The sequence below is a fragment of the Anarhichas minor genome, unplaced genomic scaffold (genome assembly GCF_050575085.1).
Source record: "Anarhichas minor isolate MPS153535 unplaced genomic scaffold, ASM5057508v1 ptg000067l, whole genome shotgun sequence".
NCBI classification, from domain to species: Eukaryota; Metazoa; Chordata; class Actinopteri; order Perciformes; family Anarhichadidae; genus Anarhichas; species Anarhichas minor.
In genome coordinates this window covers 809,836-824,339 of record NW_027466513.1, presented here as the reverse complement: position 1 = coordinate 824,339, position 14,504 = coordinate 809,836, and the positions used below count along the sequence as shown (strand labels likewise).

The following is a 14,504-nucleotide window of genomic DNA, read 5'->3' as shown; positions in this document are numbered from 1 at the left end:
GTGTCTACTTAACATCCTTTGAGCCATTTGGTGGTTTGTCAGTGCAATTAAAAATACAACTAAGAAGTACGTCAAATATCCAATTCACATGACAATGACAAAACTCGCTAAGTTCAGAGTTCATGAGAATTTATTTTTTTGCCAAAAAGAAACAAGGCCACGGGCCAGAAAAGGCTGAGAAACACTGGTGTGGTGACTCCACAAAAATGTCATCTTTATTTCAGTCTGTTTCTCAACAACCTAGCTAAGTTTTCTCAGGCTAAAAGGTAATCGTGTAATGTGGAAACCTTTGGAAGAAGGTGATCTTACACCCACGTACAATTTCAAATCAAAACCAAAGCTACAAAGGTTTCCCGGTATTAAAAATAGAAAGAATATGCAATGTACAGAGATAATATTCCAAAAAGATGTGCGTTAATGTACATATAGAGAGACATCAATGTAATGTGTAGTGTGTATGGGGGGTGGGATACGGGTCCTTGTCAGTTGGTGTCCCGGGCCTTGTTGATTTACTTGGAACATAGTATTTTTACAGTGTTGTAGTACTTTTACTGGAAGGATCGAAATACTGTGTGAACCATGGGGTGATCCACAAATGAAAATACAATTGAGTACATTTAAATAAAATATAAACAATAAACTAAAAAATAAATGTTTAAAATTCTAATTGCATTGGGGATAAAATACTTTTTCTATTTTTGCATGTAAATACCACCAGCTAAGTCCTAAGATCTGTCGTCTGTATTGATTGTTTTTACTTTTTCCGACTTTCTGCACGAGCCTCCTGAATGCACCACCGGTCTCCATGTTGGTCACGTGACCCCAGCGGGCAGGCGGGCTTATTCTCAGCTTCTCCTTCGCTTTTTTTGGGCACCAATGTCGGAGGTGTTTGTGCCTGGAGGAAATGGACTCTGGCAATGCTATATGGATTTGATCGTTCAGAGATCAGTTGAGTCTGTGAATGGCGCCAAAACAGGACCCTAAACCTAAATTTCAAGAAGGTCGGTAAACGTTACAGAGAGATGATGATGATGATGATGCCTGGAGGGGGGCGGGTTTGTTGTTGTTGATGTTGCTGGTCCTGCTCGACAATAGTGGTCTCCAGGGAGGTAGACAGAGCCCACAGAGCCTTTATTATCGTCCGTAGATGTGAAGAATTAATTTAAAACACACTCTACATTGACACTTATCAAAGCGTAGCACCCTAAAGTGAAGCTTAGGGTGTAAAACAGCCGTTGACGTTAAGCTAACGGCTAGCTAGCTTGTTATTTATGCTAAGAGCTAAACCTTTATCCAGTCACTGACACACAAAAGAGTCTCTGAAATACAGTCAGTCCAGTTTATATCAGTTTAAAATACATCTGAGGAGTCTCATGGTAGCCTAACGAGTACTTATACTTCAATATATTGTGATATTCTTGTTGTTTTTCTTCTCATTTTGTCTTCCTCTCGTCGCAGGTGAAAGAGTCCTGTGCTTTCATGGGCCATTGCTCTATGAGGCAAAGGTTTGTTTCGATACTAACGTCACACGTGTTTTATTAGATGATTATTAAACTGCAAAATACACAAATGTGAGCCAACGATTGACGCAGACCTGTGTGTGTTTTCTTCTTTTTCAACAGTGTGTAAAGATCAACATAAAGGATAAACTGATTAAATACTTCATTCATTACAGCGGATGGAACAAAAAGTGAGCATCTCATACAGTTCGTTTTGCTTGCTTGTTCTCAGATCATCTGCTGTGAATATGATCAGTGTGGACTTCTCTTTATGTTCACTGTGATGGAGTTTCTCTGTCTGATGTTTCTTCTTGCAGCTGGGATGAATGGGTTCCTGAAAGCAGAGTTCTCAAATATGTGGACAGCAACCTTGCGAAACAAAAAGAGCTTCAAAAGGCCAATCAGTAAGTATGAAGAGACGATGAAGAAGTTATTTTTCTTGTGAGACTGATGTTAAATCTTTTGTCATTTCCCCCCAAATAGCTTCAACATTAACAAAATAGTAGCATCATTTCCTTTACAATTTGAAACGCAGTGATTTTGACATTGTAGCATATGGACAAATGTTAGTAATAAACATTTTACGTGGATTTATCTCATCCTCACTACTTTTTCTTCTTCCCCAGGGACCATTATGTTGAGGGAAAGATGAGGGGATTAGCACCAAGCAAGAAGATTGCTGCTGTGCAGCAGAAAAATGTTGATCTGTAAGTATCGACATGGTTTTCCCATCTCCAATAATTCCATATATTGTAAACGCATCATGTAAGCAGACATAATGTTGGCCTCACGATATATATTGACTGAAGTAAAGTATGCATGTATCTACTGAATGTAGTCACTCTACATGTGTCATATCAAGTCCTCCTTATTTACTGACTCACTGTTTTCTGCGTCCTAGGAAAGTGAAAAAGGCAAAGCAGAAGAGTGAGTGTAAAGTTTCTGCATCACGTGTTCTTTCTTTATGTTAATCTAAAAATCACAGATCTACCTCTAAGGGCAGTTAGTGTTACTCATCAAAATGGTTGACTGACTACACACAGACTTGTTGTTTACCTGCTCATCCGTCGTGCCTGAAAGCACTCTCCTATTTTGGGAACTTGTTATGGATTTGCAACAACCTGCCAGACGTGTTTTATGAACACCTTTTATTTTCTTCATAATTTGTGTGTGCTGTAACTTGATGTTTGGTTTTAGCCCCGGGGCCGGGTGAAGGCACCAGCAGCGGAGAAACGCCGCTGGGACCACGGAAGAAGAGGGCTCGGGTTGATCCCACTGTGGAGAGTGTATGTATCATCAGTTATTAACTCTGTGGACACACATGAAGACAGACATACCTGAGGATATATAGCTTAAACAATGGCGTTTTATTTATGTACAAAGCTGGGAAAATGTAATAACTTTGTTTTAAGGAGTCATTTTGATCACTAGGCTTCTGAACAGTCAATGATTGAAACCACAACTGAGCATTTTAATCAAACGATTCTTTTATAAAACTGTGAGCCGAGTGATGAAATATTGAGATGTTAGGGTTAAAATGCCCTTTGGATTAGATATTTCAAACGAAGGACTCTAAATATAAAGCGTTCCCGTTCTTTCTCATATCGTCTGGCTCACAAAGTTGCTTGAGAAGTTTGTGCGTGAGTTTGAACGATGCACCCTGTGGGCCACAGCAGGTGATTGTCGGGATTCTTTCACCGCTGATTTCTTTCTGGTGAAATAAATTGTTCAGTTTCCCAAATAGAGCAAGAAATAGAGTTAAATGTTGGCCCCATGCAGACATGTAATCATGACCTGCATACCAACCAGGGTGTCAAAAAGATCTTTAACGTCATTAAAGATCAGAACATTTTTCACAGAAGGACGTTATTCTCGTCTATAAGACCTGCTGGCAGCAGGAAAGAAGTGTTGCATTCTGGGATATTATAGATGGAAATAAAATGACTTTTTATAGAAATTTAATTTGCACTAATATGTCTTGCACCTGTATTATTTAATAGTCCCAAAATCTTGATATAATTCACTAATATTGAAATAAATATAATAGAGAAAATATATTTACATGAATATGAAAAAAGAATACCTGCATTTGAAATAAGAAATGCATTTTGTTTTTTATGAGAGAAATGCAAAATGTTCTTGGAGGAGACGCTTTCTTGCTTTTTAATAATAATTTTAATAATAATCAATAATCAACCATGTGTGTCCAGGAGGAGATGTTCACCAACCGCGTGGAGGTGAAAGTGAAGATTCCTGAAGAGCTGAAACCCTGGCTGGTGGACGACTGGGACCTCATCACCCGACAGAAACAGGTGGGTGGGGGGGGGGGGGGGGGGGGACACCAACAAACCAGAAGGAGTTCATGTTTGATTTACTTCAGCTACGGTTAGCTGAGAGCTTAGATGTCTGTGTGTTACACATTCTTACAGACATCCTGCTTTTATAATCCACCTGTGACAAATTAAATAATGGAAATTCCTGTTTATCAACCATGTGTACACTTAACGATCTTGGACTTAACCACTGTGTCAAAAACAATCAATCCTCAACTCTTTAGTCAAGGAATGCTTAAATCCTCTCAGAGAGCAGATTGATTCCTTATCTCATCTGGTGTGTAGAATCAGATCTGTTGTTTAGATGACATTTGACACAAATAATGTACATTACTGACCGTAATTTGCCATTAATAACTCTTCAATAGGTGGTAGAATGGCAAGCTGCACATCAGATCTGTACAATGTAGCACTGACAGGAAGTGTCACAATTAAACTGAGAATGATAAGTGGAGTCAAAACATGCTTGAAAGTGAGGAACACTGATATTTTGTCAATGTCTCAATCGAGGTTTTCTGTTGCTTCCAGTTATTTCATCTGCCTGCTAAGAAGAATATAGAGACTGTTTTGGAGGACTATGCAAACTATAAGAAATCAAAAGGAAACTCGGACAACAAGTAAGAATAAACACCCTGACTTTCTTCAAATGATGTTCATGTCGTCCTCCCCATCAATGTCCTTAAAGTTTAACTTTGGTATCTTTCAACCTGGACCCTATTTTCCCATGTTTTTACTGGATCAAATTGAAATGAAATAGTTTTCCCTATTATTCACTTTGACACGAAAACATTGGAAAATAGGTTGTAAGTTTTCCTTTACAGAAACAGTTGGTAACTTTATTAAAAATAACTTTTTTAATTATATTTGCTCAAACTGTCGCTTTATCCTGAAAGTAGTGCATGAAGCAGATAATCTGTGAATATAAACAGGCTCCTCTGCCTCCTCTCAGCGCTGCTAATGAGGCAAGATTCCACTGCGCCCGAAGAAAAAACAACCAATCAGAGCAGAGGAGTCTCTAACGCAGTAACTTATATATTTAGTGGACTGTTTAGCTGTAAAATGAGTAAGATTGTGGCTCGACTGTTATCAACATGGCGACTTCGTCACAAACGTTTCATTTTTACAGCTAAACAGAATTCCATAAGGATCACTTAAAGGAGGCAGAGGACTGAGATGATATGCCTCATGTGCTGTCAGCTTTGACTTCCTTCTTTGAAATGAATAACAGTTTAGACTCAATCCTGTGCAATTTACCCAGCATGGTACCACTTATGAACATGATTGGACGCCCTGCTGAATTTGGAAAATTTTCTTTCCATGTTTTAGCACATTTACAGCAAATCATACATGCTGCCGGCCATTTTCCTAAATAGCGACTACAATTTGATTTGATTCATTTCAGTAAGTTGTGAAAATAGACTTGCTACGGTTGGATACTTGCTTTAAACGCAAAAGCATGCAATGAAAAGCATATCCAGTTTGATAGAGGTGGTGGTGTTACACAGTAATGCCGTTATACTCTTATCTGTTTAACCAGCATCACAGCACAACAAAAACCCAACGTTGACATAAATAAACCCGAGCGTGATGCTAGCGTTGATTGATTTCCTATCTCAAGAACGCTTTTGTGACTTCTTTCTCTCCCCTCCGCTCAGGGAGTACGCAGTAAACGAAGTTGTGTCGGGGATTCGGGAGTACTTCAACGTCATGCTGGGCACTCAGCTGCTTTACAAGTTTGAGAGGCCGCAGTATGCTGAGATCCTGGCCGAACACCCAGACATGCCGATGTCGCAGGTGTACGGAGCTCCACACTTGCTGCGTCTATTTGGTACGGACCGTGGACACACTGTGACACACACACACACACACACACACACACATACATTTACATCTACACATGCAGCTCACACACATTTCAACCATCGCTTTGAAATGAGCGAGTGATGGATTGTTTCTAACATCGTGCAGAAACTCAAGCACCTACCTGTATTATAAGTGCTTTTATAAGTGCTTTCAAACCATTGAATTGGATTCTTTCCATACAGGCAAAGTGGCCTCGGAGGGGAATTCAGTGTTGCCGTTCTTTTAGTTCGCGTCTGTGAAATGTTCTCCTCAGAAACTTGAACACTTCACAGACAAATGATCACCTTGCTAGCTACGTTTCTTTTGTCCAGGACAATCATACCATTGTTATGTTTGTCATAGAGAGTACACACACACACACACACACACACACACACACACACACACACACACACACAGGGTTTAAAAATGTATTTCTTATTTTGACATTAGAATCGAGTTGGCAAACACTCAGAAGGTCATGAGGAAGAGGCTGTCCTCATCATTAATCAAATTCTAACTTACATATAGACTTGATTGTAATGACTGCTCTCTATGAAGTGACAAATGCTATCACAGTAGCTGACGTCAAATTGCCCTGACTGAGGGTGAGCAACTTTCACAATACGTCCTGTGAAAATAGAGATTTGTCCACCAGCAGAGATTTCTACTGAGGTAGCTTTCCCTTTGATATCTCTGGTTGTATACGGTAACGTTGTAAATCAATGGCTGCTCTATGGCAATCAATACAAGATCCGTACCCCAAATGTCAACAAGAAGCTTGATTTGTACCGTATTCTATTTAATGGATTAGCCAAAAAAAAAAATGAAATAACCCTTTGTAATTGTATCTACATTATCAGGATGCTGCAGTTGTGTCAGATATACTCATGAGTATGACAAGTTATGATCTCCGACAGGAGAATCATGCGATTGTTTGCGTGCGTCATTGCGTGTGCACCTGTGTGTCCGTCCACTTTAAATCTCTCCTTCTGCTGCAGCAAAATGCATTTTGTTACGGCTGCGTGCTCAAGGACCTCTCGTGGTTTCAGTGACTCACTTTTTCCTCAAGACACCTTGACACTTTGATTGCCGGCTTTGTACTGCCATTGACCGCCTGCTGAGTCCTCACTCACAGTGCATCACCACCCTCAGCTGCTACTCTGCAGCCAGAGAGACACAGTGGGGGGTAAGACCATAGACTGTATGTGTTTGGAGAAAATATTTTTGCTCCCTTTGATTGTAATGGACGGTGTGTTTGGCTAAGAGCTAACGGAATTACACACAGCTGACTGCGTTGCAGCTGTTCGGCACCCAAAGACACTGTTACTTCTGTGTCTTTTGTTATTGGGCATCAACCTCACGTTTACGCACGGAACGTCAATAAGTCGACTTGGAGCCTAAATATAAACGCTTCAAGTCGCAGTTACGACCGTGAGACGGAGCTGAGACGCACAGAGCCGGTGGGGACATCTGCACAGAGTACAATGGGAGCGTACCTGTTGAGATGTGCAAGTGACAAACGCATCTGATACACTTGCAGTCTAAACGGTGGGTCAGCCAATTATGGGTTGTATTCATTCAATCCATCATTACAACAGTGCTCATTGAAGACACACTTGGTGCAGATCGCTTTCTAGTTTAATGCAATTTTTATGAAGCCTTTTTACATTCACACAGTATTTACAAAAAACATTCCTGAGACTCTTTCAGTCTGCAGTCTCTTTCTGCGTTGCTCCTCACACGTCTCTTTCTGCGTTGCTCCTCACACGTCTCTTTCTGCGTTGCTCCTCACACGTCTCTTTCTGCGTTGCTCCTCACACGTCTCTTTCTGCGTTGCTCCTCACACGTCTCTTTCTGCGTTGCTCCTCACACGTCTCTTTCTGCGTTGCTCCTCACACACGTCTCTTTCTGCGTTGCTCCTCACATGTTTGTTTCTGCGTTGCTCCTGACACGTCTCTTTCTGCGTTGCTCCTCACACACGTCTCTTTCTGTGTTGCTCCTCACACACGTCTCTTTCTGCGTTGCTCCTCACACGTCTCTTTCTGTGTTGCTCCTCACACACGTCTCTTTCTGTGTTGCTCCTCACACACGTCTCTTTCTGCGTTGCTCCTCACATGTCTCTTTCTGTGTTGCTCCTCACATGTCTCTTTCTGTGTTGCTCCTCACACGTCTCTTTCTGCGTTGCTCCTCACACGTCTCTTTCTGCGTTGCTCCTCACACGTCTCTTTCTGCGTTGCTCCTCACACGTCTCTTTCTGCGTTGCTCCTCACACGTCTCTTTCTGCGTTGCTCCTCACACGTCTCTTTCTGCGTTGCTCCTCACACACGTCTCTTTCTGCGTTGCTCCTCACACACGTCTCTTTCTGCGTTGCTCCTCACACATGTTTCTTTCTGCGTTGCTCCTCACACATGTTTCTTTCTGCGTTGCTCCTCACACACGTCTCTTTCTGCGTTGCTCCTCACACATGTTTCTTTCTGCGTTGCTCCTCACACATGTTTCTTTCTGCGTTGCTCCTCACACACGTCTCTTTCTGCGTTGCTCCTCACACGTCTCTTTCTGCGTTGCTCCTCACACGTCTCTTTCTGCGTTGCTCCTCACACGTCTCTTTCTGCGTTGCTCCTCACACACGTCTCTTTCTGCGTTGCTCCTCACACACGTCTCTTTCTGCGTTGCTCCTCACACATGTTTCTTTCTGCGTTGCTCCTCACACATGTTTCTTTCTGCGTTGCTCCTCACACACGTCTCTTTCTGCGTTGCTCCTCACACGTCTCTTTCTGCGTTGCTCCTCACACGTCTCTTTCTGCGTTGCTCCTCACACGTCTCTTTCTGCGTTGCTCCTCACACGTCTCTTTCTGCGTTGCTCCTCACACACGTCTCTTTCTGCGTTGCTCCTCACACACGTCTCTTTCTGCGTTGCTCCTCACACATGTTTCTTTCTGCGTTGCTCCTCACACATGTTTCTTTCTGCGTTGCTCCTCACACACGTCTCTTTCTGCGTTGCTCCTCACACATGTTTCTTTCTGCGTTGCTCCTCACACATGTTTCTTTCTGCGTTGCTCCTCACACACGTCTCTTTCTGCGTTGCTCCTCACACGTCTCTTTCTGCGTTGCTCCTCACACGTCTCTTTCTGCGTTGCTCCTCACACGTCTCTTTCTGCGTTGCTCCTCACACACGTCTCTTTCTGCGTTGCTCCTCACACACGTCTCTTTCTGCGTTGCTCCTCACACACGTCTCTTTCTGCGTTGCTCCTCACACATGTTTCTTTCTGCGTTGCTCCTCACACATGTTTCTTTCTGCGTTGCTCCTCACACACGTCTCTTTCTGCGTTGCTCCTCACACACGTCTCCTTCTGCGTCCCCCAACAGTTCGTATTGGAGCCATGCTGGCCTACACTCCACTGGACGAGAAGAGTCTGGCTTTGCTGCTCAATTACCTCCAAGATTTCCTCAAGTAAGGTTTAACTGCCTCCACAGAGACTCCGTGTCATGTTTGGAAATGTCCTGTTACATCCACGCTCTCATTCGTGCAGCCAGGTTGTTAAAAATGCTCAAAGCATGAAATCGATTTTTTGGATGCATTTAATGACGTACAGCTCTAAAGTTTGGCTTCCTTTTGTTTAAAATGCTTTCACAGATGATGGTCTGTGTGATGTTTCATGTTTGTTTTGATTTAGATTTGACCAGCACTGCAGACATATATTTACGGTCTGAAGTAAATACAATTCTCAAGTGATTGAATGGTGACGTACCACAACATGTAGGAATTATTTTTTACTAATTCTGGATAATTAGATTTTTTCATATTATATTGCTAAAACACCCGACTAGTCAATTGATCGATGGTGAACACGTTTATTTATTTCAATAATTACACTGTTATGTATGGCAGCATGACTTTACTCAGACTAGTATCATTCACACTGTTAAACCAGAGGCACCACATCAGACAAACAGAGATCCGTGTTAATTCAGTCTGCTTTTCAGGCTAGAAGTCACAGACATAGCTGTATTCATAGTTTATATATAAAGTGTATATATATATATATTATATATTATATATTCATATTTATAAAACATTGAGGAAGGCTATCTTGTTAAAATGTCTCTTGACACATCGCTGACTAAATATAGTGGGGGAAAACCTGCTGTGATCTCTTGAGCTGTGTGATGTTTTCTGAATTAAACAGATTTCCAATAGAATTCTACATTTATTGAGGCAAACGCATAATAATATAATAATGTCACTCATCCCATAGCCACAGTACAGTCATTTCTATTTCTACAGGTTTGTTCCATACAAAAGTGAAAGAAACACAAAATTATATTTTTTCTGTCTGTTTTATCTAAAACGTACTTTCTATATTTTAGACACTTGTCTTGGACACGACAACTGTTGAGGGACAAATGTTGTTTTGCAGTGACCTTTTTCTGTCCCACTCCACAATGACGATCCATTTTGACATTTCCTCCAGGTACCTGGTGAAGAATTCATCCACCCTCTTGACTGCCACCGATTACGAGGTCGCTCCCCCAGAGTACCACCGCAAGGCCGTGTGAGCGCTCTCAGCCCTCTCGGCTCCTATTAAGAGACCTCTTTACTCCACATGTAGAATAACCTTTACTTCCCCTGTGAGTGCAGACTTGGAGGACATTTTCCCCCTGAACTGTTCCGCTCCCTCCACAAAGGTCTCAGGAGCTTGTCACACTCAAAAAAAAGTATTTTTTTAGTTGAGTCTCTCTCCACTTTTCTCTCTCTTTGTTCTTTTATTTTTTTTCTGTTGACAAGTTACTGTTTCCACAAGCAGCACTTAGGTTTTTTTAGATATTTGTTACTGTTGCATGTATGTATTTATTAGCGTTCGTTCTGCCACACGAGGTGCAATTTAATGCTGGACCACATGGTCATCACTCAGCAGTTGATGTTTTTGTATCTGTATCTTGTTAATTTGTATCAATTTGTAAAAAAAAAAAAAAAAAAAAACGTTTCTACACAATTGACATGGTTTACTGTGTTGTTCTTCTTATAATATAAATATGGATTATTTGTTGTCATCACTGTTAAATGAAGGAGGAAAGGCTGAAGAATCGCCTGCAGCAATGTGTCAAGAACAAAAACAACGGAGAGACACGTTTAACGGCAGGTAGCATTTACGCTAGTCGGTTAAATATTTCCTCAAAGTGGAGAATGCGACATTATAAAAGATAATAACATTCCGCTGCATTTTATTGATGAACCCAAACGTTTGACGGTGATTTAAGCAAAAATGTTCAACGTTTTTTTTCAATCACTAGCGTTAAAGTTTGTTGTAGTCCAACTCATGTTAATTAAAGTGGCAATCTATTGCCGAAGGAGGTAACACCATCTATGGCCCGCTGATTAAAAAGTATTGCAATATTTATATATTTGCAGTATTACAAACAGGGTGTCTTTGGAAAAATGCTACATTGCAGTTTCCTCCATTGTATACACACACAAAAATAGAACTATGCACACAATTATGAAAACCTGAAGCTCGTGAATCAACAAAAATACTTTAAGCACAACTACGTTGTTCTCACTCAATTAAATGAAAAACCAACCAGGACTGGATCGCCACTTTAGATTCCACGAGAGTTTATTGTCTCGAATCTGTCAGTTTATGTAGGCTTCTTATTATCGATCTATTAATTTATTGATTGACTCATTGCTTTAGTATTGTGTGATTAGACATCACAAGGGGGCAGAGTTTCCCCTTTTTTTATATTTCTTAAACACTTGCTGTCTGCCTGATGTTTAAACCTGTTGGAGGAAGGAGGCCTAACTGTGAAAATACTCCACGAGTCTTACAAGCGAAGGGCCTGCATTCAAAACCTTCCATCAGTAAAAGTATAGGCCGGTAAGTATTATCAGCGAAATGTACCAACGATAAAAGTACTCAATATACAGTAAAATGGTCCCTGTCGGTGTTTTATATGATGTTTTTGGATCAAGATTATTGGTGCATTAATGTGTAGCCTATGTTGCATTTTGCTGCTGTAGATGTTTATGGTTGCGCTCATTTTAACTATGCCTACCTTATTAACTGTTGGCTAGTTTAATATACAGCAACACATCATATTCTATGAGATCATCATATGTTTGTAGCGTTGCTGTCCTGTGAGAACCACGTATCTCTAAACAGCCCTGTTCTCAGCTGTGTGATGATGCATTTTCCAGCTGATCTCGGAGGGTTTTTGAATACTTCATCCTTCAGTTTATCACAATCATTCAAAATCTGGACAGGAAGGGGTTGAACAAACTAATCTGAAAAGTAAGTAAAGCTGTCAGACAAAATAAAGTTAAAAGTACATTATTTGCATTGGAGATGTAGTGAAGTAAAAGTACAAAGTTGTATACAATGGAAATAGTAAGTAAGTGAAGTACGCTACAAGTACCTCACATTTGTACTTTAGTATTCCTACAATACATTGAGTAACAGTATTACATTCCACACCTGCCCACTTCCCTGTTCATTTGTATGTACGTTTGTGCTTATATATTTATAACAACAAAGCATTAAGCAAATATTAATCAAATGTAAACAAGGAACAAGGATATGTACAGAAACTGAATATGTTCTTCCGCATTTACACAACTTTAACTCAATGTTTCTATGCTGAACAGCCAAATCAATATTATACTGAATACCATCAGCTTTTCTAACCTAACCTACAGCGAACACATTAATAGTCTCACTATACCCACGCTACACTGTAGGAAATGTTCTCACAGATGAATACTTTTTATCCTCGATGTTTATTGAGGATAAGAGTTATGTTTGGCCTGGAAGTAGATACGTTTGAGATATTTCATTTGTTTATCTAAAGCAGCAAATGTAAACAAATGAGGCACATTATTACAAGACAGATCAAATACTCTTTGTGCAGTATAGTTAAGTAAATAGGTTTAATCACTGGTGTTTATAGTTACATGCAGATAGATATGACTGTTTATATTAGGTAATAAATGCAGCAGTGGAAAGTTAATTTATTCTCGGAGGTTGTTGACACGTTCCATTTATCTATTCTAAGTACCAACAGTTCAGATTATTCACTGATTTAATAATTCAGTGTAAGAACACATCATTAAATGTCCTTGTACTTTACTTGAGTATTTCCATTTTATGGTAATACTTCTTCTTCACTACAATATTGTAAGTTTTAGCCGACTACATTTATTTGACAGCTTTAGCAACTTTGTAGATTCAGATTATTGAGAGACAAAATGTAAATGTTTTGTGCTTTTACTTCAGTAAGAATTTGAATAAAGGACTTTTTACTTGTAACAAAGTATTTCTACACTGTGGTATTACTACGTTTACTTTAGATAGATAGATAGATAGACAGATAGATACTTTATTAATCCCGCAAGGGGAAATTTTTTCGCTACAGCAGCATTTATGGTACAGGTAAAGCAATAAAAAAATAACAGAGTAAAACATATTAAATGTAAAATATGAAATATAAAAATGCACAATATATACAATAAAAATAACAGTAAAACATATATATATATATAAATGCACAATATATACAATGAAATAGAATAATATATAATTTTTAAAAAATGAAGTAGAAGTCTGAGCACTTCTTGAATATTTCCTCCTAAAATGCATTATAGAGTTATTGAGTGTAAGGTTCATAACGACCAGCCAACCGCAGTGCAGTAAGCTCGGTCACCTGTGACACAACAGACAGGTAGAGCGGTTTATTAACATCATTTTAATAGCAGGTGAAATTTACACTGCAACGCTAAATAGTTTCCGCTGAGGTATTCCCTGTAAACAACAGATAATGACACCAGATCGTTCATAGATTCAAATATATTTTTTTCAAGGTGTTTCGGTCCTCAGGTACGCATGACGTCATTCCAGGTTTTCCCTCCCCTGTCCCAGGATGTCTCACACTTCTCCCAACTGACACTTTAGAAGGAAGTCCCGCCCCTTTCCAGGTCACCGATTGGATCAAAAGTAACACAACGCGCGTGTGCTTCAGTTTGATTGGCTCCCGCTGGTTGTCAATTCAAAAAGGGCGAGTAGAATCTGCGGTCAGGCGTCAGGTGAAACTCGCTCTGTGACGGGAAAAGGGGGAAAGATATAAAAAACGTACTTCGTCTGAACTTTCTAGGAAGTTTTTTTTATGCTATTTATGAACTTATTAACCAAAGGAAACTTTTAATACTGCAGACCAACACGGCACAAGATGAAGAGCCTCAAGTATCGACTGAAAAAGCACGAAGTTACCATCACAGTAAGTTGTCTTTTTCTGTATCGAATAATGCACGTTTTGCAAAACATCCCCGGACTCTTACTATTGAATCGAGTATGTGTTCATCAACGATGGCGTTGTGTTTTAACCGGTTTCAACACCGGGTGGGGTTTATTGTTTGTAAACCTGACCTCTTGTCCCCAACAACCACGTTAACCGCGGTCATGTTCCCACGGAAATAAAACACGCCGCCAGTAGCTTTACGCACCTGCGACCTTACGCGCGAGTGGTGGATGTGGCCTCTGACACAGTTGTATTACTCTGCATCCATGCGGGTTCAGGTTTGTTCATGATCTGGCCTAAATCAGGAGCAGCTGTTGTTGTTGTTGTTGTTGTTGTTGTTGTTATTCACAAAAGCTCATTAAATCAGTGCAGCAAAGCGCCTCCTCGCCTGGTTGTTATCACCGCGAACGCACACAAATAACCCCGCTGTAGACCCCTGGAAGTTGGGGTTTAACATTTGGGTTGTTCTTGAACGCAGCAGCTCACCAACAGATGTCAGATGCTTGTGAAGTTTTCTGAAGGATGTCTGTTGTCGGCT

The 14,504-nt window shown here is 40.3% G+C and overlaps 1 protein-coding gene across 1 annotated transcript; it reads left to right on the top strand.

Annotated features, from left to right (window-relative positions):
• Positions 1 to 844: 844 nt before the first annotated feature.
• Positions 845 to 10,675, top strand: LOC142934231 (mortality factor 4-like protein 1). The gene is made up of 12 exons (XM_076078711.1): positions 845 to 1,001; positions 1,459 to 1,505; positions 1,623 to 1,690; positions 1,817 to 1,903; positions 2,126 to 2,206; positions 2,401 to 2,426; positions 2,697 to 2,785; positions 3,710 to 3,811; positions 4,361 to 4,449; positions 5,488 to 5,660; positions 9,044 to 9,128; positions 10,150 to 10,675. Exons 1-12 carry the CDS (start codon positions 962 to 964, stop codon positions 10,232 to 10,234), a joined length of 972 nt encoding a protein of 323 aa, XP_075934826.1. The 5' UTR covers positions 845 to 961; the 3' UTR covers positions 10,235 to 10,675.
• Positions 10,676 to 14,504: the final 3,829 nt, after the last annotated feature.

Bases quoted from the DNA above. Each gene is read 5' to 3' on its own strand.
- LOC142934231 (XM_076078711.1), top strand. From the start codon at position 962: ATGGCGCCAAAACAGGACCCTAAACCTAAATTTCAAGAAG. The intron at 1,506-1,622 runs GTTTGTTTCGAT...CTTTTTCAACAG, and splicing joins CATTGCTCTATGAGGCAAAG to TGTGTAAAGATCAACATAAA. The intron at 2,207-2,400 runs GTAAGTATCGAC...TCTGCGTCCTAG, and splicing joins CAGCAGAAAAATGTTGATCT to GAAAGTGAAAAAGGCAAAGC.